Raw genomic sequence first — 27,390 nt, forward strand, 5'->3', positions numbered from 1 at the left:
AAGTAAATGTCAATGCATTGTTTTATTATTGTTGCATTGTTGTTTGTAATACTTACAGTACATTATGCCTCTGAAGCAACCTAGAATACACCTACCAGTTAGTAGATCTGTGGAATTAAGAGCTTTTAGAATGTTTTAGAAATTTAACAACTGAACAACAGCCATAATCATCTCCCCCTTTTTTTTTACACTTCTACCACGCCAACAAAAGAAGTACACATTTATGTAGTGGAGTAAAAAGTAGCCAACAATGTCTTTCAAATGTAGTGATGTTAAAGTAAAAAGTTTCCAGAAAAAATAATAGGTTACTCAAGTAAAGTACAGATACTCAAAAAGTGTACTTAAGTACAGTACTCAAGTAAATGTTCTTTTTACTGTCCACCTCTGATTCTAGCTAATATTAATATCACTGTTCTATAATAGTAATAGTTAACCTACAGGTAGCCTATTGAAACTGTTACAGCATTCCCCGGCCTCCTGAGTGCATGTTATTGCATCATAAAACGTCTCATTTGTTTAAAACATTTAACATGGTAATCGTACTAAACTGTGGCTAATTAGTAGGCTTATTAGACATCACAGTAGGCTAGTCAAAAATGCAATTACAACAATTACAGAAACATCCTAAAACATCCCATTATAATGTTAACATATAGGCTACTGTACGTTTTTGTTAGAGGTAGCCTAGGGTTTCACTACAATTTCAAGATCTGAATCTGAGAGATCAGCCTGAGAGAGTTTTCCCACATCCAGACCAATCGCAGCGCTTGTTGTCATTGTGGTGAAGTGTGCGCGTGGAATCCAGAGCGCTTTTATAAACGCTGCGCCAGCAGAAACTCAAGAGACGCGCATTGTGCTCGCTCCCGCGGCGCACCAAATTTACACAGCTCGGTCCAAAGATTATTCCCGCCAGGAGGCAGCTCTGTTGGTTTTAGAAGGAGACATTTAAAGCCGCATAATTCTCAATTTACATTCCTTATTTATTTAACGTTGACAAATATGATTTGGGTAACTTTGTTCTGCATCTGCGTCTTGGTTACAACGTTGCAAGCCGATGCGCGCCTCAGTAAATCCTATGTGGTCGGCGGATGTCCGAGTCACTGTGATAAGTCCATGTGTCCGTCAATGCCGAAGGACTGTACAACAGGGAAGGTGATGGATCACTGTAACTGCTGCCTGGTGTGCGCATCCGGAGAGGGAGAGGCGTGCGGCGGGGTGGGTAAGCTGGGGGACCCGGTGTGTGGAGAGAGTTTGGAGTGCTCCGTTACCGGAGGAGTGGGCTTCTCCGCTACCGTCAGGAGGAGAGGGAAACACGGCGTCTGCGTGTGTAAAAGTAGCGACCCGGTGTGCGGCAGTGATGGAGTCTCCTATCAGAACATCTGCGATCTGAAGCGGGTCAGTAACCGAGCGCAGAGCCTGCAGCAGCCGCCGGTGCTCTTCATACAGCGGGGAGGGTGTGGGGCGGGTGAGTACATCACCAAAACTAACTGTACATGTTTGTTTAAACTCTTTACATAGGTACATCATTTAAATGAGCAATGTCCACCTTATATGTAGTTAATTTGACTTAGACAAAGATAGATTGTCCAGATGCTGGCAGCAGATGCAGATCTTTGCTGGAGTCGGATGGTATATTCATCATCGTCTGCAAAACTATGCACCCCATTTTTATGATCTTGTTCCTTTGTAAACCCTCTTGGTTGAGGATGTTGCTTTCTTTTCATGCAATTTTACGGCAGACAGATTTTAAAATTGTAATGTCATGTTTCTGTTGATGAACAAACAAATTAGGCTACTGTACTATGTGTTTGAGTCATGCATGGGTTTATTGGGCTAATTCTTGCGACATTATTAAACTGAGTGTAAAGTGATCAGTGATAGAACAGCCCAAGCCATGCATCTTATGTGTTGCTTAAGTCTCTGCACTCAGTCGCAATTAGTCATTTTAATGCATTTTGACCATCATGTGCAATTTGGTCAAAGCACTTGCTCATACACAAACACAGTCCGATCCATTAAGACTATTGTGAATGGAGAAAGACCAGAGCAGCTTGGGTGCTCTTTTTAGCATACAGTATGTGTGTGTGTGTGCTGTCAGAATACAGTTACACCTCTTAAAATTAAGCCCCTCACATCTTACTTTGTGTTTGTGCATGTGTGTTAGATACGTTTTTAGAGTTGAATTTGAGCAGGTTGTAAGGGATCTGCTTTTATGAGATAGCTCTTTTATGAAAAAGTTCCTATTGGTTTAAGTTGAAATGTGGTCTCTCTTTATCTTTTTCCTTGCTTCTTCATTATTCCTACTGAAAGAGCCTCAATGTATTCATTTTGGCACACATTGAAACTTCAATTGTGGCTGAAAGTGGATAGTTGCCTTGGTCCGGATAGTGGATTTGTGATAGTGAATCCTCACACACTTTTTGGCGCACAAACACTCCTTGCGTCAGCTGTTGAGTATCAGCACTCCAAAGCCTCTTCTTTAGAAGCTGAAATATTAAGGATATGTTTGGCGTAACCATTGGCATGTGTCTTGTCTCTGCATATTGGACTAATAGAGGCTCTAAGCAAAGTGCCAAGCTGTGAGAGGTCTGTGGCTTCCAAGTCCTGGCCTCACCTAAAGAAAACACACTGTGCTGCAGAGCTCATGATGTCATTTGCATCTGGACTGAAGGCCTGCCTGCATCTCTGCACACTTTTCCTTCGCTGGCTGCAGATTTAGGTCATATTGTGAGTCTTATGCATTCAACAGGAAACATATTTTTACTGAAGCAGAAAGAAAGTCATCTAGACCCTCCTGCAAGACTAGATGTTTTAGCCTGTTTTGGGTTTTTAATAATTGTGATTGAAGGAAATGGCCTGCACACGGTTAACCCAAGGAGGGGAATGGGAGCTACGCCACCAAATGCTTTCTTGACTCACATTGCACCTTGAGCTATTATATTAGCACTGTTCTAAAACACTGTTCTGAAATGATTTGAAACGCTCTGCAGAGGCAGCAACTCGACTCATGAACACTGCAGTACTTTAATAATCATTAAAATACACATATTGGGTAAAATAGTACATTAAAAAATGTTTATCTAGTCTAATGTGAATTGAATAGAATGTTTAATTTACATTTCTCATGCTTTTTCTTCTTAGTCTGCAATCTTGGGTTTATTTGTTCGCCGCAATGTATTTAACAAATTACCTCACCTACCTCACTGCGAAGGATATATTCTGCTTTACACTTTGTCTGAAATTAGTAGGGATGCAACGATACCATTTTTTCAGAACCGATCCGATCCGATACCAAAAATTCTGAGTATCGGCCGATACCGATCCGTACCGATACCAGCGCAGGTTTTTTTTAATCAAATAGAATTTCTACAACTCTGTGTTGAACTGATAATAAGAACTGAAAAAAGAAAAACAACAACAAAAAATATATGATCATAATCTGACATAAATGCTATTATAAACTAGATTAGTGGATAATTCAGCAGTAAAATTTAGTCTAGAAAAATTACGAGTGCACAATAATTGTATAAAATTTGAACATTTTGTGAAAAAAAATGTTTAGTGGGGAACAAATTAGAGACAATAAGTGTAACACTAAATCTGGTAAAACTTTACACATTGCTCTTTGTTTTGTTGTAAAATACATTCATGAAAAACAACAACAAAAATCCAAAATGTAAATTATTTTATAGCCTACAATAAAATTGAGACATTTTTTAAATGTATAGCACAGCTGTTTAATGAGGTAGCAACATAATAGATAGGACAGAACAAGAACGGCTATTGATATTGTTTCATTGCGTCACTGTATTATGATATGAAAGTCTCCAATACAGAGCGGCACAAAGCGCTTATGCGCATCTCGAGCGCAGAATGATGCGCTTGAAGCAACATGAGTCACAGCGCGCAGCGCGTCGAGTCCGCATTGAAAAGTTTATAGCACAAAGAAAATACATATTGATGCGTAGTGTATTGTACAGTATCTATCTATGCAATAGTCTATTCAGCATTTTCTTTTAACCGTTTTAAATTTCAGTTACTGTGCGCGTGAAGAACAAATAGTGCTCTGACTTTACTCCAGTGTTGTGATCTAACAGACACCCGGTAGAAAGTAACATGATTAAGGTACAGCAATAAAGTCCAGCAAGATAGAGTTGTTTTATGCGAACCATAGACCTTTATCTACAGATCAAGTATAATAATAGTAACACTGAATCATCTTGGAGAGAGTTTCATTGTGTTAACTGTTGTAACCGAACGCGACGCGCTGTTTGAATGAAGAATGACTGACAGCGCAGCTGAGGGAAACGTTTACGTGATCTTGAATTTAACGACTTAAATATTAATTTATATCTCACATTATACTATATAACAGCTTCAGAACACTTATAATATTGTGCACGAAAACTTATGGTGCTTTATAATGTTTGTGTGCCTTTTGTGGGGCTTAACAATAACACTGAATAGTATAAGCACAATATCGGATTTGGATCGGCCTTGTCTGACCGATACCCGATCCGCCAAAAATGGCAGTATCGGAGCCGATACCGATACTGAGTATCGGATCGGTGCATCCCTAGAAATTAGGCATCTTAAAAAATAGCATAATTAAGTTTTGTAGGCAGATCACTAGGTTTTGGAACATTATAAGGAGTGAGAAAAAGGACTTAGAGTGAGAGCAAACGTGTTTGTAAATGACGTGTGTGTTTTTGTGAGTAGTTTATTAATACTGGATCTTTGGGATCAGCTATGAAATCTCTATATGGGCCCTGAGCTGGAAAGACTAGTGGGCAGTGTGTGTGTGTGTTTAAGTTTATGTCAGTGTTCTCTGTTCTTCTTTTGCATGGTTTTCATTAAGGATTTAAGGATTTCAGGCTTGTTTCCCAGAGTGTTTTGTATGTTGTGTCTTGTGCGTTTGTTTGTTTTCTGCTGGCAATTTTACATGTGTATTTTGTCTTTGTTCTTGCTCACGCCAGTTTATTTGTGTGGATGAAGATTCAAGAATCACAGTTCTTTATGTATAACCAGAGCATTAAAATTCTCTCAGGATACACACACTCAGCATATCAGGTTTTTAATTGCTCTCTGTAGTATGTCAGTGCAGTGATTAAAGTGCTTTTATCCGTTTTTATATGTTGTGTGTGTTTGTTCTGCGGTTTTCATTGGCACTCAGAGGTTTGTCCTGTCCAGACTTCTGCAGATTTGTTCAGTAGCCTTACAAATGCTGATGAGGCACATCTTTCTCCAGTCTCTGACTTTCTCTTTCTCTTTCTCAAATCACATTTCACTGTAAAATCAAAATAAAATAAAATGTCATTTCATTAAGAAAATAAAGCTTATAGTAATGGGAATTTGACTTAATTTACATCAGTCTCTACTGTTTTATATTCCACTGTCACTGTCTCCACCAGTCTGATTTATGTTCACCCATCCCTATGTATATTTATTAACTCTTTCCTGCTAACTGCAAAATAATGAATCGCAGTCTCTCAAATCCTTTACTGATGACCTTTTCTCCAAAACTCTAAACAGCAGTGACGGTATGCATGTTGAGGTAAAAGATCTCATCCTTTATTTGCCTCATTGTTCCACTAATGTGTATTGTTTAAATTCTGAGTAAGGTTTTGTTCTTTGTATTAGTGTATGTGCGCTCTGTTTGTGCAGAAGCGGTCTTTGTTTAACTCTCTTCAATTAGCATGTTATAAAAGGCATGTTTGTTTATGAGTGCAGTCAAGTGCTTGAACTCTTTTTACTGATACTAACACAAAAACGTCTACGTGTGGATGTTCAGTCTAGGAATTAGCATAATCTGAGAACAAGAACAGACAGGCACGTAAGTGTGAATGAATTGTGTTATGAACAAGAAGGGACGCATTATTAATGTTGCATGATTCGTCATATTAAAGGGATAGTTCGGCCAAAAATGATATTTAACCCATGATTTACTCACCCTCAAGCCGTTCGAGATGTATATGTCAATCTTTTTTTATTTTAGAAAATGTCTTGGATCTTTCAGTGGTTATAATGTGAAGCTATGGGGTCCACCTCCTTCAAGTCCCAAAATGTGCATGCATCCTTCACAAAAGTAATCCATCCGGCTCCAGGGGGATAAACGAAGGCCTTCTGAGGGTAATCCGTGCGGTTTTGTCGTAAAAATATACATATTTAAAACTTTATAAACGAAAATAACTGGCCGACGCGCGTTCACGGAGATGGATGCTGGCGTATGACGTAGGACGTAGCGTAGGAAGCGTCGTGACGTAGAACGAACGTGACAGCGCAGCCAGAGAGCAGAGCAAAACAAAACTCTACGTTCGTTCTACGTCACGAGTCACGACGCTTCCTACGCTACGTCTTACGTCATATGCCAGCATCCATCTCCGTGAACGCGCGTCGACCGCTACCGGAAGCCAGTTATTTTCGTTTATAAAGTTTTAAATATGTATATTTTTACGACAAAACCGCACGGATTACCCTCAGAAGGCCTTCGTTTATCCCCCTGGAGCCGGATGGATTACTTTTGTGAAGGATGCATGCACATTTTGGGACTTGAAGGAGGTGGACCCCATAGCTTCACATTATAACCACTGAAAGATCTAAGACATTTTCTAAAATAACTGAAAATGTGTTCGTCTGAAAAAAGATTGACATATACATCTCGAACGGCTTGAGGGTGAGTAAATCATGGGTTAAATATCATTTTTGGCCGAACTATCCCTTTAAGTGATGTCTTTCTCACTGCCCTGGAGCTTAGAGCTTCTCCTTTTCCTTAAAATCCTGCCATCTCCTGCAAATACATTTTCTCCAGCCATCTTTCTCCAACAGCCACCTCTCCTATAATCTCTGTGCGTCTGTAGTGTAATAGGCCAGTAGGACTTTCCCACAATAAGGACTCGTTTCCTTCTCTCTGCTCACCTACATAGGCCTCGACTGAACTCAAATAAACACACTTCTCGAGTCTGAAGCCTTCACAAACCCCGCAGAGAGGCCTCAGACAGAGCTTACACAACTGTAACTGGACACCATAACTAAAATTTAGAGCCACAGGCATGACCTGTTCATGTTCACAAGGTTTCAATCCCTAACCAGTTCTATTGAGTTTTGTTAGCATTGTGCTAGCCATGAGCGAGCTCTCCCTGAACAGAGCAGTTTCAGAGAATAGAATAGAATAGAATAGAATCAGGGCCGGTGTCCTGACATTTCACCCTATCCGTTAGATTATCCTACCAGGGTTACTGCGCATGCACACATCAATATTTAATATTTATTTGTAAAACATTTGCATTGTTTTAATGGTAGGTTTAGGGTTGAGGTAGGTATGGATGTTCATAAAGCCTCAAACCACATGAATATGATGCTGGTAGCACAATCTGATAGGTAAAATTTTTCGTTGTCAAATTGTGGTACTTACTGTTTTAATGGGAGGTAGCAAAATCTGACAAGGTAGGACAAATCGGCAGAACACCGGATTTACCTCATGTTGTGACGTAGGCAAAATAATTTTTTGGGCCCCCCAATACCGTCCCATATTGTTGCTGCTGAGTGGAAACCTCAAATGCCCAAAACCGCTACTTTTTTAGGACATGAAAAAAATACTGTATTTTTAAAATAATTAAAGGTACAATATGTAACTTTTTTGCTTTAAAAATAGCAAAAATCACTATATCTATGTTATATATATTTTTTTAGTTGTGTACTTACATTATCCCGACTGTTTCCAACAACTTTCAAACCAGGAGAAATTTGTAATTTAATTCGAAGACACGTACCGTTTCTTTATTTCCGTTTTGTCGCCGTCAATGGCGTCATATCAGCGTTCTCCCTGGTTTCCGCTCGTACTGCCATAGAAACCAGAGCCCTCTGATAGTAACCAAGGCGACAGACATGGACAACTGTGTAGTTCGCAATGTCTATTTGCACGCTGTTGTTGTTTCGTTCAAACATTATGGACCATGGCAAGCAGACTTTGGATAAAAAAGGAGAACTAAAACGGGAATCAGTATCAGCGCGGTGTTTTCGAGATGCCGAGAGCTCCACGTCCGAGACTTCGACCGCTCCTACATGTACTTTATTAAACAGGTGAGCACATTTACATAAAACTAATCAATGTTATATAGTTCAACAATGATACAATGTTAGAATATGATCTGTTTGTTATTCTAATGTTGATCTAGCTTACTGCTAGTCTCATACAGACAAACTAACACAGAATAACATAAATTTCAACACATTCAAATGCAGTTTAGTGTGATAGTGTAATGTTAGACCAAGTGAAACAGCACTGCGTTACCTCACAAGTTTAATTTGTCTAATAAACTGACCTGTGAGAAGTAATTCTGCACTTGCGTGGAGTTCGGTAGAATGAAATGTCCATATTCCTTTTATATCCGCGGGACTCGCGTCACGTGTGGAGCTGATAGCTGTCTCTTAGCAATCCCGAACTGCTTCATATCACAGTCATGATAAAAACATCGATGTATTTACTCATCCATAAACATTATTAGATCGGTCGGCTTGACGTTGACGACAAGATCCATAATTCTTAGCAAATGTTGCGTCATCAAACTACTTTGTTATTGTAAGAGGTTAGCGACCCCTAGCGGCGGAAAAATTACATAGTGTACGTTTAAACACTTTGTTTAATTATTTTTGACCAGTGAATGTTGGACATAGTACATGTTTTATCTGCCATTGAAATGGATGCTCCAAGGCAGTAAGTGCATCGCATTACGTTTTCATCAACATACAGGTTATCTAGTTTATTTTAGCTATGTGGCCGCTCAGTCTTAAATTTGCCCAAAATCTTATGTTATAAAAGATAAAGTGCTACGCACAGGCTATTTAAGACAATATTGACAATGACTCAAAATGCTAGACTCGCTAGACTTCTCTGCTCCTCAAATACGAAAAATATTAGCCTTTATATACAGAGAGAGTTGCTTGAATAAAGAAAACGCTGTACTTATTCAAACAACCAGTTCTTTTTACCCAATGCAAATAAGCAGAGACTTTATTCATGATCTGAGGTGGGTGAAATAATGAGGTTTGACTGACAGTTTGAGGATCCAGTGTAGTTACGAAGTTTAGCCACAAGCTCTTTATAATACATTTCATTGGTTAAATATTTGCAAAACCCACAGACAGATGTAAAGGGTGACCAATAGTAATGATGGGAAATTAATGGGAAAAAATAAGGAAATGTTGAAATGTTCTGCTTGATATTTTACATTTTGTTTATAGAATAGACAAATTTCCCCCTATCCTCTATCCACATAGGCCTACACTACCATTCAAAAGCTTGGGTTGGTAAGATTTTTTATGTTTTTGAAAGAAGTCTCTTAGATCACCAAGGCATTTATTTGATCAAAAATACAGTAAAAACAGTAATATTGTGAAATGTCAAATTTAAAAATAACTGTTTTCAATGATTATATTAAATAATGATATATTATAGTATTCCTAATATATTTTAAAATGTAATTTATTCATGTGATGCAAAGCTGAATTTTCAGCATCATTACTCCAGTCTTTAGTGTCACATGATCCTTCAGAAATTAGTCTAATATGCTGATTTGGTCCTCAAAAACCATTTATTATTGTTATCAATGTTGAAAACATTAATATTTTTATGAAAACAGTGATGAATAGATTTTTTTCATGAATAGAAAATAGAAATAGAAATCATTTATAACATAATGAATTACTTTACTGTCACTTTTAATCATTTTAATGAATAAAAGTATTTTGCTGAATAAAATAATTAAGTTATTAAAAATCAATTTATGACTACAAACTTTTTAACCATACTGTTTACACAATCCATTGTGAACACAAATTATTTGTGTTGCAATACTCTCTTGAGTTCACATGAGTATTATTGATATATTGGAACATGATCAATAAAGTCAAACTTTTCACTGAACACTCTTAGATGGCATTTAATCCGTGTCCAAATGTCTTGCTATTTCTTTTTAAGTATGGAATATGAAGAGTTTTATGTATACGCTAAATTTCAAGATGACTTATTCTGAAAACAAGCTGAAAAGTGGTGCTATTGATTGTGTAAACTGCTTTCTTGAGTCTGTATGTCTCTGACACCCAGGATCTTTAGGACAAATGTAACTTCATTCACTCAGACCATATGCTATAATCTGGCAGCGGTTCAGTAAAAACACAAAGGCCTCATATTTCTGAAGACTAAACGTAGACTTTGATGTATTTAGGTCAGAGCTTAGCAAATTCTTGGCAGGTTTGGATACCAGCCCAATATAGTTTGTAAAACTGTAACTTTACTGATATTTTACTAAAGAAATTAGCCAGGTTGTGCATTACAATGATTGTACCACAGGTAAGGTGTGTAAGCATGTGGCTTTTTTAAATAAATGTTAAATAAATATAAACATAAATAGTTACATTTATTATTGACAAAAATAAGGACAAACAGTATTGTTCTGCCATGTAATTGCACTATGTTTATGTTTGCATGAAATGGAAGTTGATTAGTCAGAGTAGCCAGACCTTCAGACTGACGGCAGAAGGTCTGGACTCTATCGCAGCTTTTCTTGGCCAAGGACCGCCCAAGAGGACGTTTGACTGACATGTAACGCAACCAATCACAGTTCGGTTTGTTCCGCGTCATGTTTAGGGATGTGACAGTATAATGTCGATGTCCCTACAATAACAGACCGGCATGCATCTAATAAATTATTCATTCAAGAACGTTATGCAAGTTTACTGCAACAATGGAGCTGTTCACAACTTCACAAACTTTTGAAAATCCAGCGTTTAGTTGAGCCTGGTAAGCGCTCATTGTCACAGTTGTAAACACAATGGCTTTCTTCTTCCAGGAGGACCGTTAAAGCACGTGACACACACGTCTCCCGGACATCCTGTAGAATTCAACCAATCAGATCGCGACTTCAAAACTCCTGAAGTGTTTCCAGATTAGTGTGCCATATGCATCAGGCGTTCAGCCAACGGTCTGTGGGTGTGATATCTGAGGCTGAGACTAAGTTGCCATAGTCTGTTCTTTCCTATTGTGACACATATCTATGTGAAACCGCTTCTCAAACAAGAAAAAATTTAGGATGGGACTTGATTCTGTCCATCGGGAATTGATTGGATCGTTGAATTATTGTGGTTTGCGATTGGTTTGCAATAGTTATTTTGATTATGTTTATGAGTTTATGATGGCAAATAAATTGAAATGAAAAAAAATATATGTATGTGCACGGATAAATCATTTATAATAAATACCTCCATATTCCATAAAAAATGAGAATTGCCCATTTTGATTTCATGGTGACTTTAAACAAATAGCTCGTCATAACTCTGAACTCTCCATTTTATAATAAGGTGTTTTGCATTATTGGATTACTGATCCATCTTTTTATATTGGCAACGTGATAAGCATCTTCATGTGAAAGGTATACTTTATCCATCTTGACCATGAGCTTTTTTTTATTTTGTTTTATTTTGTTTTGAGCTTTTCTCAAAACATGTGATTTTAGATTGAATGCTGTCCCTTGTTTAATGATGGTCTGGAGCTGGTCAGTCTCACCACACTGGATATTCTGCTGCCATAAAATAAACTTTTGTTTCCTTTTCCTCTTGGTCTGAAGAGGATGGTTAGTTGTGATGGTTTGAATTTTGTGCTCAGTACTGTGTGTTCAAGCGTATCATCAGATGAAAAGTCAGCAAATGCACAAAACCATGCAGGTGTGAATGTCAACAGTGATTTTGGTTCTGTCAGGGTTGGTAATGTGATTAACTGTCAGATGTTTCAGTCTTACAGCACTATGAGCAAAGGTTATGGAGTCTTAAACCATAAATGCATCAATAGTAGCACTGGTTAAATCATTTTGAAGGTTATAGTAGAATTGTGGCCAGAATACACACTAATAATTCATAAAATGTCCTTTTGTTCTGTCAAAGATAAGAGGTTATGGATTTGTTTAAATCTTTGTGATCCTCTTGGGTTTCAGGACCTGAGCTTGGGCCAAGATGAGTCAAGCATGTCTGATTCTATTGTCTCTGCCAGTGTGTTTGACCTAATCATAGGTCTGTCTTTCAAAGAGGAAAAAAAGGGAGGATTTGTTCAGAATCCTTTGGCCTTTAACTTCCCAGAGTAAATTTCCAGTCCAGTCAGACTGATATTCCGTAAATGTAAGATAAATTTAGACAGTCAATGACAGAAGAGTTTATTTGCAATCCGGTACAGTTGGCCTTCTATGGCACAATTTAGTGTCCTAAATTCTTTTTGGCAGAATATGATGACATTTCATGATGTACATTTACAGTAAAAGTTTGAGGTCAAAAGTTTAGTTTTTTAAAAAGAATTTAAAACATTTATTCAGCGAGCAGACAGTAAAGATGTTTTTAATGTTAAAAAGGTTTTTCATTTCAATATTTCACCCAAAAATTAAAATTACCCCATGATTTACTTACCCTCAAGCCATCCTAGGTGTATATGACATTCTTCTTTCAGACGAATACAGTCAGAGTTATATAAAAAAATATCCTGGCTCTTCCAAGCTTTATAATGGCAGTGAATGGCCGTTTATGTTTTGAAGTCCATCAAAGTGCATCCATCCATGATAAAGGTGTTCCACACTGCTCTGGGTGGTTAATAAATGCCTTCTGAAGTGAAGCGATGCGTTCGTGTAAGAAAAATATCCATATTTTCAACTAAAATAATCCATATTTTCGACTAAAAAATCCATTCGACTAAAATAACTAGCTTCCAGCAGACGGCCTATGCAAGTCGACTTACGCCAAAAGAGTAACACTTGACGATGTATGACGTAGGGCATAGGATGTAGGGGTAGCGTAAGCTTTGATGCCTCTTGCGGTTCAAACAAACAGGGCTGGGCAACAAACTCAAGCTCCTCCCAGATTTTTCTTTAAAAATTCTCGGTTAAAACTTCTAATTCATGACTGGTGTTTTGTTTTGCTCTATCCTCTGCGCTTCGTCAATGCGTCATGTCAAAGGTTACTCTTTCGCTGTATATCGATGCATACGTCTGCCGGAAGCTCGTTATTTTAGTCGATAAAGTTTTAAATATGGATATGTTTCTTATACACGAACACATCGCTTCACTTCACTTCAGAAGGCATTTATTAACCACCCAGAGCTGCGTGGAGCACTTTTATGATGGATGAATGCACTTTGATGGACTTCAAAACACAACGGCCATTCACTGCCAATCTGCCATTATAAAGCTTGGAAGAGCCAGGACATTTTTTAATATAACTCTGATTGTATTCGTCTGAAAGAAGAATGTCATATACACCTAGGATGGCTTGAGGGTGAGTAAATTATGGGGTAATTTTCATTTTTGGGTGAAATGTTCCTTTAAGCGGCGCAACAGTTTTCAACATTGATAATAATAATAATAAATGTTTCAGTATATTAGGATGATTTCTGAAGGATCGTGTAACACTGAAGACTGGAGTAATGGCTGCTAAAAAATAAGTTTTGCTATCACAGGAATAAATTAAATTTTAAATGGAAAAATTATTAAAATAGGAAATAATAATAATAATAATGTAACAATTAGGTCCAGATGATGATGAAAATGAATGCCAAAAGGATGAAAATAAAACAAGGTCTATTAAATAATTCAATAATGAGGAACTAAAAACAGAGAGCATTTATATTCAAGTTAACAAATAACTATAAATGTCAAGCAGGTGTGATTGTTAAATGAGTGTCCATAGTAACAGATTAATGGTGGGGAACTAAGACTAAGGAAACAGGGAAGTCCATGAAAACAACAAAACGAACAAATAGCAGAATATCCCTGACAAATATAATGTAATAAAAAAATAAATAAAATAAACACAGCATTGTTGAGCATAACAGACTTCTTTCAAAAATCATTAAAAAGCTTACAGACTCTTTTGAATGGTGGTGTTTTTATACATATATATTTATTTGAGGAAAGTGATCCGGAACATTGTCATCCCGCAAAACTGAGAAGACTTGGTGTTAAAACTATAATTAGGTTGAATTTCTCAGGTCAGAATGCACACAAGCGCCACGCTGGATGTGACTTTAATTACACTCGAGCAAACATCATAACTGTTCATAAACCACTCCACTCTTTCATTTTAATGTCCCCTTACTTAGCACAAATTTATCTGGCCTCAGACACATTTATCTTTTGAACTTACATGCTTTCCAACTGCCAGGTCCTCTTGGGGTCCCTGTGATCCTGTATAATTAAAAGGACTAGTCCATCATTGCAGCGACAGTCTTACTGATTTGATCAAATGGCAATTACTATCGTCTGTGCCTTTGTGTCTGTGAAGCTTAACAGTCTGACCCTGAGGGCGATGGAACGAAAGAATGTAGAAAATTAAAAGAGCAATTTTCATACACTTTGTGTATGTTTATTATGAGCTTTTTGAGTGCTGATAATAAACTCTTTTGGTTGAAATGGAAAAGAATATCTCTCACTTCTTTTCCCTTGATGTTGAAATTATAGAGGACCGGAGTCAACATTTCCAGACATGTCCTCCAAGAGACTCCTCAGATCTTGCTCCTCACGTGTGTGTGTGTGTGTGTGTGTGTGTGTGTGAGTGTGATGCTGACTTACGTAAGCAACAGAAGTCCCATATATATATTTACACAGAAAAATCCCACCACTTGTCTTTTTTTAGTTAACGACTAGTCTCATATTCCTTTCCGTGTCAGTGATGTCATTTGATATTTTTAGATGTTTGTCCTCTACTGTCCATTTCTTCCATTATACATTCTCATTACATCTCATTTTCTGTTTTTTTTTCTTTTCTTTTTTCCAGCTATCCATGATAACCCCAACAGCCTGAGATACAAGTACAATTTCATTGCAGACGTTGTAGAGAAGATCGCCCCTGCTGTGGTTCATATTGAACTCTACCGCAAGTAAGGTTCTCACATAAGCTTTCATTAGACTATAAGTTCGACAGAGGAACATTTGACCAAATGTATTTTTCTTTACCTCCATTTCCATCTCTCTTTCTCTTTCATGCCCTTTGCCTCTTTTTTTAGGATGGTGTACTCAAAGCGTGAGATGGCAGTGGCAAGCGGGTCAGGGTTTGTGGTGTCTGATGATGGCCTCATTGTGACAAACGCCCACGTGGTAGCCAATAAAAACCGTGTGAAGGTGGAGCTTAAAAACGGAGTCTCTTATGATGCTAAGATCAAAGATGTCGATGAAAAAGCAGACATCGCCCTTATAAAGATTGATTCACCGGTAAGAGGAATCCCTATCCCTACCCCTAAATCTAACCCTACCCGTAACAATCAGAAAGAAATGATGGTGAATAAGAATGGTGCAGAAGCCTTAACTCTTGTTGTAAGCCTAAACTTGACATAAACTGTAAACTTGTCTCTCAGATCTGATTGATTTATTGGAATGTTATTCCAGGATCAACAAAGATGTTGATCCAAGAACGGGCTCTTGGTGAAATCACATTCACCGCTTTGGTCAGGCACTTTACGGTACACATTGCTTTTTTAGCAGTAGAATGAGCATTAGAAGCACAAATCCCATGTTTGTTTGTTGTTGTTGTTGTTGTGAAAACTATTGTATATATCCTACTGTTTTTGTGCATTTTGAAATCTATTGAGTTAATATTAATTTAGACTAATATTTCACCCCTTATCCTTGCAAACCCTGTTACACATTCTTACGGAATTAGTTTTTTATGTGTTTAATGTTTATTGCTAGTATTGCTAATATTTAATATTTATATAATATTAATGTATTTATTTTTAAATACCTACTGGGGATGACAATCAATGTTTTTTGAAAGTTCAGCATCTCTTTTCCCATACAAAAAGTAAAGAATTTCAGATCTTATTTTGTACTCTATTCATGGAAAGTGCCATATATCCTTCTACAACAAATCCAAGCCTCTTACTGGCAACAATAATGGCAACATTCAGGTTGACTTCCCTTCAATAGCATCCTTTAGCTGTTCTCCCATTTTAGGTTGACCAGAGGAAAGGGTAAATGAGGTTGAAGAAGGTTGACTTACAGAGAGAGGAAAAGTTTACTAGGCCTCAGGAACAGATGTTGTACTCTCTTCATTAGGCGTAAAAGTGTTTTTGAGCACATACGCATTCACACAGAGACTCGAATGCTAAAGAAATGCTCCAGAAAGCAGTTGACTGTTTTAATGACCATTATTCTCTCAGCAGGCACTTAGCATGTTTAGCCTACCACAGACCAAACATCGGTGTGGTTTGTGTACTGAGGTGGACAGATTGAACAGTTTTATAATGTCTTTTTTACACAGGAAGCCACCTCACCGTGGTTTATAAATGGAAGCGTAGGTTTTATTTTTGATCCTGATTGTTTATACTGAAAAAGTTTCAAGAATGAGTACGTACTGCGATGCAGCAAATATGCCATTACTATTAGTGCAACATCAAAAACCAAGTTCATTACATTTGAAGCATGTTTCTGTTTCATTAACAGAAGAAAAGAAAACAGATAGGCAAACTAAAGATTGCAGGAATTCAAACTTGACTATATTTCAGCAATTACCGCATTCACATAACCTATTAATATTTGGAAAGGAGACTTTTCATGCAACCAAAATAGGAACATTACTGACCGCATAAATACAGAATGACCAATGCAATCCTTATAAGGCGTCTTAGGCGAAAATGTTCTATTACCCACAACCCCCCGCTCACTCAGGTCAGTGCAGTGCACTGTGCAGACTCTTATAATATATGTCAATGCGAGCTGATAGACACCAGGCAGCATGTTTGGCTGACAATCCTAACCTCACAATCACTCAATCACTCTTAAGCATATGTTCTCCAGAGAAATAAAGCACACGCAAACCCAGACTGCAAGTTTAATCTGATCCGGTGTTCCCAAAGAATGCATACTGCTCCAAGATCAGATTCCTCGACTGCTTCTTATCCTGATCCCTGTAGTCAAAACGTATCTCGTGGCAGTGCCTACAGTCTGAGATGTGTTATGTAGCTCTCTCTCTCTCTCTCTCTCTCTCTCAGCTAGTGTTTCGGATGCTGCTGGATTGAATCAGTGACTCTTTAATGGTCAGCTGCTAAAGAGTTTGCCCCAGTTTGAGTGAGTGATCTTGAATGACATCATGACCATGTGTGTATGTGTGAGCTACAGTGAAAGAGTTTAATAGAGACAGTTCAGACTCGTCTCTGATATAAGAGTAGCCTCTAACTTACAGGACATTGGGAAAAATAAAAAGTGGATCAAAAAAGGGCATTGGCTTGAATGGCACAACAAGTAAGTGAGAGTTCATGCTCTGGAAAAGGATCAGGCACAGCAAAGGCCCTGGGAAGACTGAGTTTGTGTGTGTGTGTGTGTGTGTGTGTGTGTGTGTGTGTGTGTGTGTGTGTTTGAGAGAACTTGTGTGTGCCTGCATCCCTGTAAGCAATTACTGCAATTTCTTCCCTTTTTCTGATGCATGTTGTAAGGTTTTAAGTAGGTCAGCACTTTCAGTAAGTACGCTTGCACATATGCTGTTATAATCGAGTTTTTGAGTAGTCCAGCTACAGACTGAGCCTGTGTCTGATTAACATGTATACATGTTGGATAAAACTGAGCTATATCTATAGGTCTGGTAGTCTGTGTTGGAAAAAATGATGAGGATCTTGAAGAAGAACATCCAAATCTCAAACCTTTTACCCTCTTACAGTTTACCTCTCTTAATGTAAATGAAGTTGCTCCTGTTGTAACAACTGTGGTCAGTATGTTAATGAAGTTCTGACACCCCACTGTCTGAGATGGTTCTCTGTGTCCCACACCCATTCCCATTCTACAATTGATGATGACCATTTGCTCAGGATGTGATCAGCCCAAATGGTTAAGAAACAATATAACTTGACTTTCTTCTTCTGTATGATAATTAAGCCATTTTAGGGATGAGCTCATTCTAAAATATAATTTGGAGTGGAATCTGAGTCGAGGCAAACTACAATTTCTTACATCTGACTTAAAAAAGCTTTTTAATTTTTTTTTACAAAATATAAATGACTGCTTAAGTCCAACTGAAATCAAACATTTAAAATTCATGTAAAGTATTTTACACTGTTTTTCAGTTCATGCATTCTTTGGGAATTTAACTCTTGACCTTGGTGTTGCTATCCCATGCTATATTATTTGAGCTACAGGAATGCTAGTTGGAAGTAGCAAACTACCTATCCTTTTGAAAAATACAACTACAAAAACTGAACAATTCGAATGAACTGATTCGCTAATATAAACCAGGATACATGTAATTCATTGAATCGAGCCAAACAAACTGAGATTTGAGAGTTTGTATGAGTGAGAAAACAGAGAGTGTTGATTATTCCTCAGTTTGCTTGGCTACAGCTAGGCAAAAAACAGTGATGTAACATTCTGTCATGCTAGTCCAATATTTGTTGTAGTTGTAGTTAAAAATGTTAGGTCTATCACACATTTTTGTTATTTACTACCCACCACTGCAAACTTCAGAGTCTAAACTCACATTCACTAACATAATATGCTCATGCCTTGACTTGATGAGAAAAAATGAGCTTATATATCACACAACACAGTTTCACTTATGCAGAAAATGGGCAGCACATGGTGGATGAACTTAGAGGGGAGTCATAAAGCAGATTATTTATTTTCTTCCCAATCTTTTGTCCTCCACATAGTCTTTCTTCCTCCTTCTCTCTCCCTTTATTGGTGGCTGTCTGTCTCTTGGGAAATCATTACTCTGACTGCAGAAGCCAGACTTCAGAAACAGAAAAGAGGGGAAAGTTTCCCTCTCAGAGAGAGAAAATGTGGTTAGGGACTGAAAATGAGTCCAAGTGTGTGTGTGTGTGTGCGCGTGTGTGTGTGGGCACAAATTTAACCCACATTCAAGCCGATGCTGTACGGATGAGGAGCTCTGAAGGGTCCAACCTCCACACTCAGTTGAACTTCCCATCATTCCTGTTCCCAAACTCAGAAGCTCCAGGAAAATGAATCATTTTCATATCTCAGCCCATCACACATTCATAATCAACTCATTTGTAAATCTCCCATTTGTCTTCCTTTCCATTCCTCTGCTCTGGTCGTGAGCCAAAGCAAAGAGAAAGGTTCCCGTTTAGCATAAGAACATTAAGGCTAATACATGCTGTGCTTGCGCACACACACAGTTTTCTTTGGATTTTCGATGTTCCAGTGACCTAAAATGCAGTCCAGACTACTATAATGTGGCTGACTGCTGGCTGGGCCAATTGAGTCATTTAATATTACTGGGTAAGATGTGAATCACACGTGGGAAAAGAGCAGTAGTTTTGGTCAGAGTGGAAGTCTGGAAAGGCATAGAGGATATACATGGTATAATCTACCATGTGTGACAGCAACGTGGAAATAGAATGTCATTGAATCCCCTTTACCACCCCCCTCCCCCCAAACACACACTCAGAAACTCACAAGTCTGAACTCGTCTCTGGTTTGCAGTATACGGTATCCCATGGTCCCAGGCTGATATTTTCAGCTGCTCTGTGATTGAATACACCAAAAACACATAGGAAGGAAGGAAAATCATATATTTTAATATTGCAATTGTTAAATGCAACGGGAGCAGCAAATGAAGCAAATAAGTCTCCAACTGGCCAATTTAAGCGTATATGTCTCCTCTAGAGTTTTAAATAAGATCTTATATTAACAGTCAGTATGTTTTTTGCATATAAGAGACAGTCTTCATTTGTCCGAGTATACATGAGACAATGCATATACGCCTACACAATGTTAATATTTTAAGCATTAATACATAATGCATGTCTCCTGTCTTTCATCACACACTTCAGTGTGTGTGGCCAGTTGTAGTTTGTGTAAGTGATAGCATACGCAGAGAGTGGATTAATGTGAAGAGAGGGGTGCGCAGACCCTATCTCCACAGCTTCACTCCAGAATCCAGTTTCCAGTGGCAGGAGATGAACTCTTGACAACCAAATGGACGGTGGAGTTGCAGGGGGCTGCCAGGTCTCTGTCTGTTGAGCCGGCCTCTCACGTGTCCCCAACGCCTGTCCCCTTGTCTTGAGACGACGAAATGCTCGCGGAAGACGACCCACAGAGCAGTGGGGGCAGCAGTCTTAGTTGATGGCAGACTGCACTCGCCATGTCGAGGAGTATCATTGGCATAAATTGAGTTTTTGCAGCGGATCTAGTGATGCCACTCATCTAGTCCCTCCATACCTGATAGACCTCCGCTGTTGGTCCACAGCTACTTATTCGACTGGGAACCACCGCACGGAGCCCCCAGCTTATTTCGTAGCTTACCTTCATATCTGAAGGGTTGTCCATTATCCGCCACCTATGGACGTGGTTGGTAGCAGTCAGCTCTGCCCCAAGTCTTTGTCTTTGTCTTTGAAGGCCAGAGAACAGAACAAAGACCTGTTCATTGCCTTCATTGACCTGGCAAAGACTTTTGACACCATTGACCGCCAAGTCCTTTGGGTCATTCTGGAGAAGTTTGGGGTGCCACCAAGGTTTCTGGACATCCTACAACAGTTTCACGTTGGCATGCAGGCTCGTGTTATTGTGGGTACATCTCAATCCCCCTCCTTTGCTGTGCAGGCAGGACTGAAACAGGGGTGTGTACAGGCTCCAGTGATCTTCAACCTTTTCCTGGCAGCAGTCACCCTCCTCTCCCACAACTCCCTCAGCCCCAATGAGGGTGTTTGCCTACAGTTTCATCTGGACGGGAACCTCTTTAACCTCCGCCGTCTGCAAGCCTAAGACCACCACCATCACAATTCATGAACTGCAATACGCTGATGACTGTGCTCTGCTATCCCACAGCCCTACCACAATGTAGCACACACTAGATGTTGTATGCGCAGTCTACCAAGCTTGTGGCCTACAAGTCAACATCCAAAAGACCATTGATCTGAAAGTGAACAACCAAGAGATCATTGCACAGACCACGGTCCCCACCCCCAATTCTACATCTATGGCACACCAGTAAAGGTTGTTCAGCACTTATTGCAAAAGACTTATTGTTTTAGTCTGACACTTTGTGTGCATGAAAATACGCTTAATGTCACTGATGTTGTATCTCAAACATGAGCACAGTTTAAGAAAATTTGAGATTTCAAATTTAACTAAATCAATTTGATTCAAACATTTCTCATCATATTCTACCAAGACCAAGTTGAGTGAGTGAGCCAATAAAAGGGAAGCTATAAGCAAATTTTTTTTTTATAGCTCTATACTCTTACTATATCAGTAATGTCTTACTATGTCAGTAATTGTCTTATATGTGCCTATTTTTATTACTCATAGGGACTTTTTGGAGAAATCTCAAAGACAAAGAGTGTGCTATACTTACATGAAACATAATTGAGACCTCTATTAAGTCTACTGAGCTTTGATGGAGAAACCTCTGAGGTTTCCTCTGGGAAGAACCTTCAATAGCTCACTCACTGAAAATATCTTGCAGCCACATCCAACACAAACCCACCAAGTGGAGAATCCGGTGCTTGCAATTAAACTGGCGCTTATCTTCTAAAGTCACTCACAACGCAGTAATTAGAGGCACAACGTGGGACGAGGTGCCTACTGAAGGGCACAATGATGACAGAGCGGGACGGTGATCTCAGTAACTCCGGTTCCTAGTCATTTTTACTGCACGAGTCTAATGGTGTCTTTTGAATGCTTCTTTTTCTGCATTTGTTCAGAATGTGACTAACTGAAAACTGATGTTTAAAAGCAGACACTCATTTTTAGTAGTGCATGGGAATGTAAACCTGTGGAAACTCTGTCACTCTAATAATGAACTAAACCTTCGTCAGACTGTTACCCATTTTGCACCTGCATAAGTGCTTGTTAAAGTGTAGCTACTGGAATGGTTTTTACAGATGTGGGCAGTGGAAATGCGGTTTGATTGAAATTAACTCAAAAAGGAAATTAAAATCACCTTAAGAAATAAAATATATCACTACCAATTTTATAGGTGAGGAAATTTTGTTCACATCCTCCATATCATTATATAAATGTTTGAGAGGTGTCCTTACCCTTTACAGAAAATCAAGTGGTATTTGTTTTCATTATTGTTTTTGTGTTTTTCTCTGTCTGACATGAGTCTGGTTGGTATGTGTACATAGTATATCTCTACTGAAAGTAGATCATTCTTGTTTAGCTTTTTTTCTTTGCCTTTCTTGTGACACATGTCTTCTATCTCTGTTTGGAGATCCCTATCACCTTATCTTGGAGGTCTTATGGGGACAACAAAGTCTTCTTTTTCAAAGTTCTACTAGTGTTTCATTGGCATGGGGTGAGGGTGAGACTGTTTTTACATGTCCCAGATTGACTGGTATTTTCAGACTGCGGTATCATTAACAAAGACACCTGGGTAACTGGATGCTTTTATAGGCCAGATGGATGCAGGTGTTTCTGCTGGTAAATGTTTATAAGGAACTGCTGACCTGTAGTCTCACATAGCAGAGCTTCATTAGAGTTCATGGCCTGTTATGGTAACCTCACAACCTGCTGAAATGACCAACGTAACTGGTCACCATCATACAGTATGTTGTATGTCAGAGTAGCTTGTCATATACACAAAATTATATAGGCTACTTGTCCTATATATACACACGTTTCATCTATGGAATCAGCAGACCGTTAGTGACTTTTACGCACCATGCGCCTCAGCACTCGGTAATCTCGCTCTGTGACTTTAAGTGGTCTTCGGGTTTGCTTCGTGGCTGAGTTGCTGCTGTTCCTAAATGCTTCCACTTTCCAATAATGGCACTTACAGAAGACCGTTGCAATATCTAGTAGGTATGAAATTTCACAAACTTATTACAAAGGTGCCATCCTATCACAGCTTGAATTCACTGAGCTCTTCAGAACAACCCATTTTATCACAAATGTTTGTAAATCCAGACTGCGTGGCTAGGTGCTTGATTTTCTACTCTGGTGGAAATGGGTCTCTCAATTAAGAGGTGTCTCTCAATACTTTTGTTCATAGTCCATATAGGTATATATAGATAAGTACAATATATACAAGTGTATAAACACTTAATTAGGCAATTTATGTAATAATAATAATGTAGACAAAATTTAATTTATAAATATATGATACATACATACAAGCTTAAATGTGTATATACAGTGTAATTTGTGTTGTTTTTTTCCATAGTTGTTTTAATGTTTGTTTATTTGTTTGTTTGCAGCTGTGCCTAGTGCATATATCATATAAATAGACACACACACACATTAATTACAAAGCTTTTTTAGCTCTCGCACCATTTTTGATATCCTGCCAATGTATAATCACTGCTCTAATATACTGATAATAGCCTAGTTTGAGTTCGGACATGAACACTGAGTCATCTTTGTGGTGAGGAGAAAGAGTGAAAAATAAAGAGGGAAGCTTTCATGGTGGTTGTATCCTGTAGATGTTAAATGGAAACTATAATTTCACACACACACACAAAATGGTTGACCAAAATGCCACATTGACTCAAAATGGCTGACTTAGCTTCATTGTGGCTAATAAGTGGTTTAAGTTCTAATGTGACCTTTGTGTCTGAAGCATGATCTCATATCTTTGCAATGGTAACCCAATAGAGCTCTGATGTTCTGACAGGAGCATGGGCAGTGTTCGGCTGATCTTTTATTCCGGCACACGCACATATACGGATATAAAATGTGCCCTTCTTCATTAGGGCGGTATACACACAATGTTGATTAAGATTGCTTTTTAATTTAAACTGTGCAATAAGTGCAATAAACAATAATAAACTACATTTAAGTGTATAAGGTTATGAATTCAAATTTCAAGAACACAGGATCATATTGTCATGACATTAATTTAGCCCATTGCTGTGCATCATTTTGGCCTCTAGGGAGGAGGGAGTAATACATTTCTTTGTCTTGTTTGCCAGTCATCATCATCTTTATCCTCTTCTATTTTTAAAACCCTGGTAGCGCAGGTCGAGTTCGCTGAGTTCACCTCGTGATAAATGCTCAGGATCAGTTTACTACTCTGGACTTACAGTTTCCTTCCTCTCCATCAGGTAGATACAGCCTGAGTAGAAACTGTGCAGTAACAAGGCAACCATTTTGTTTCTCGTTTAAGGTGTTAGTTCAGATTTTCATTTTATGTTAGGATATAGTGGTAATATTGTGAAACATCTTCCTGTAATTTCCAAATCAGGCCTTAAAGGGGTCATATAATGCCATTTTTGTACTAGCTAATATGATTCTTTAGGGTCTAAATTAAAAGTTTGTAATATACTTTAATTAAAAATTCTCATTAGTATTGCAAGAAAACACTCATTTTACCTGGTCAAAAACAGCTCTGTTTTAAGCACGCCGTTTAAGTGCATGTGTCTTTAAATGATAATGAGCTTTGCTCACCCCGCCCCCCTGTTCTGTGCGTACACCGTAACACAATAACACAATAACCATAACGCGTTGTTCATTATAAACGTGGGATTATGAATTATACTGAGAACGTTGTATATAGAAAACATGCCATAATGTACCCTGAGTGTAAACAGCCGCATTCATCGTGAAGCGTGCAGCAAGCGATTTGCAAAGATTAATATAAATATTAATATAAAGGTTAATAAAATGTTACACTCACTTCTTCTTCTGGAGGTGCAGCAGGAACACGAATAGTTGGTACCGATCCTTTTTTCAGGAGCAGCTTCTTAGCAAAACCAGCTTTATATTGACCTCGTTTGTAAAGCAGTCTGGTGTGTGAAATGATTTGCTCAAACATGAAAGCATTGACGTTGATCGTGGGGAATATTCCCTTCGAAAACAAACTCAGTCACTGCGTCTTCAGCGGTTCGGATTTAGGAACATCAAAATGACTGCTGTGTTCGTTATTACACCCAAGAACAGAACACCACAATCGCTTAGACGCCATTCTGCTCATAGACAGTGCTCCAGCGTATCAACAATGACCGCGTCGGTCCGCGCGGACTATGATTGACAGCTCGCTCACGAGCGACAATCGTGGGAGGGGCGTCGAATTTGTGACGTCACGGTTTGATTTGAGAGAGGGGAAAACATATAAGAAGATAAAAAAAAAAACACTGGATGGATTTTTATCATTTTATGATGGTTAAATCAACTTCAGTACAATCAACTTGTAAAAGTGCATGTACCATTATATGACCCCTTTAAGGCCCGTTCACACCAAGAACGATAACTATAAAGATAACGATAATGATATAGTGATAAAATTATAAAAGAATAGTAGAGTCCACACCACAGCTATAACGATATAGAGGAACGAAATCGTTGGGATCACTTTCAGAACTAGTTTTTTTCCAGCGGTTGAACGATAAAACACTTGACAGCCAATCAGAATCCATTCAGATTTAAGGGCTTGAGCATTTAAAATGGCAGACGACATTGCGGATGTCATGGGTTAGCTGTGATGAATGAATCACACGACGACAGGAATTAAATTACAACAAGCTTTAATATAACACGCAGGGAAAACTACTTGCATAAACGAGAACGGACAAAGGAACAGACAAACTCAGGGTATAAATGCTTGAGGCAAACAAAAGAAAGTAATCAGGTTCACAGCTGAACAGAATGGCTAAGGAAATTAATGAGAACTCAAAAGGACAGGCAAACGGAAAAAATAATCATCAGTTAATAGCTGAGGTCAGCCGTGTATATGCTACAAGAACAGCAAAAACATGTTCAATGGCATGTTGTACATATACTTTTAAACTGCAGTGCGTAAGCTTAGAATAAACTGACTGTCATCATTTTCTGGTGTGGACACAAATACAGTTATCATTATAGTTATCGTTCTTGGTGTGAACGGGCCTTTAGGGAGCTTAGCCAGACATTACACAACCTCTAAACAATCCAATATTGAAAATTTCCCTCATTAACCTTTCAGTGATGTTTTCTCAGTAAAGACATATCTCACACCGATATCCTCAAAATAGCCGCAATTCATAAAAAGCCCATATATGCGAGGCAAAATGAGAATGTGTGTGCATATCAAGTTCAGCATGTCTGTTATCCACTCTCTGACTCTATTTTTACTGTCAGTAAACAAACTAGACACCAGTGCAGTAGCTAAACATGCATATTCTGTTGTCACATTGATCGTCCTAGTCAAGCCCCTGTGATGAGAGGGGAGATTCCGTAAATGATTCCCTACAGGAAGGGCAAAACAGCATTCTGATTTGTCCCGTCCTGTCCTAAGTGCCTATTTTTCCATGATGTCATAAAGGTTGCCTGGTGATAAGGTTTCAGAGGTCTGAATTTAAAATCCAAACTCCTGTTTAGCAGACACTTGATAGTGGACACACAGAGGTGTTAGAATATGACTGTTTGTATACCAGTTCTGGGCAGTTCAGGAAACTGAAGGGTAGAATTATGGAACGCCTGCATTAGCATTTATCACATGACTGACTTTGCAATGTCATAAAGTTGCTAGAATGTCAAAAACAGCTGTGTTGGGTGGCCACTATTGGATATCAATTAAAGTTCTTTTATAAACTTTTGCAGGCTTTAAGATTGTGAAAGTTTGGTTTATTCTTGTCTTATGGGCAGATATTGAAATAAAGGCTACATTTCCAATGTAAAGTTTTTTTTCCTTCTCTTTCTGGCCAACAGAGTAAGCTTCCTGTGCTTCTGCTCGGCCGATCGGCTGACCTCAGACCAGGAGAATTCGTGGTTGCCATCGGCAGCCCATTTTCCCTCCAGAATACGGTTACCACAGGGATAGTAAGCACCACGCAGAGAGGCGGGAAAGAGCTGGGTCTACGAAACTCAGATATGGATTACATTCAGACTGACGCCATCATTAATGTGAGTGAATAATTGAATAATTACTCTTTCTAACTGCAAATTTGATTTATTGCTTTATTTTTAATTTAAGCAATTTATTACTTTTTATTATTATTTTTATGTCTGTCTTTCCATCTGATGGTCTTACCATGAGGCTCACACATCATGTGCACGCACAAATCAAGACACAAATCAAGCATGTCCTAACACATGAAATGTCTCTTTTACAGTATGGCAACTCAGGAGGACCATTAGTCAATCTGGTGAGCATTTTCTCATTCTTCAATAAAATCCCATATATGAATATACACTATGTATTTGCACAGAGCATGGCTGTGTGGTAATCATCAGGACCCATTTTCATGAATGTGTCTGGTGTTACAGTAATGTTACCCAACGAGACCCAGTGTAATTTGACATTACCCTACATCTAACCCTCAGTCAAATGTGTAAAAGGGCATCTTTTTTAAGTTCATGTCCCAAGGATTACAGTAAATAGTGAATATGTAAGGGATAATGTACATTATCGAAAGATAAACCCTGATAAGGTGATCAGGACCTGCAGTGGAGGGGTCTTATATCATCCCAAAGGTGTTTTTGTGATAATGACCAT

The 27,390-nt window shown here is 38.5% G+C and overlaps 1 protein-coding gene across 1 annotated transcript in view; it reads left to right on the forward strand.

The window, feature by feature from the left end:
* The first annotated feature begins 836 nt into the window (after positions 1–836).
* The window catches only part of htra1a (HtrA serine peptidase 1a), a 29,732-nt gene continuing 3,178 nt past the window's right edge, over positions 837–27,390 (forward strand). The window contains exons 1-5 of the mRNA XM_084392882.1: positions 837–1,465; positions 14,806–14,908; positions 15,035–15,239; positions 26,604–26,798; positions 27,008–27,040. Coding sequence (XP_084249008.1) covers positions 1,000–1,465; positions 14,806–14,908; positions 15,035–15,239; positions 26,604–26,798; positions 27,008–27,040 — 1,002 coding nt within the window. The 5' untranslated portion in view covers positions 837–999. The remainder of the gene's footprint in view (positions 1,466–14,805; positions 14,909–15,034; positions 15,240–26,603; positions 26,799–27,007; positions 27,041–27,390) is intronic.

The sequence above is a fragment of the Rutilus rutilus genome (genome assembly GCF_951802725.1).
Source record: "Rutilus rutilus genome assembly, chromosome: 21".
In the NCBI taxonomy this organism is placed as follows: domain Eukaryota; kingdom Metazoa; phylum Chordata; class Actinopteri; order Cypriniformes; family Leuciscidae; genus Rutilus; species Rutilus rutilus.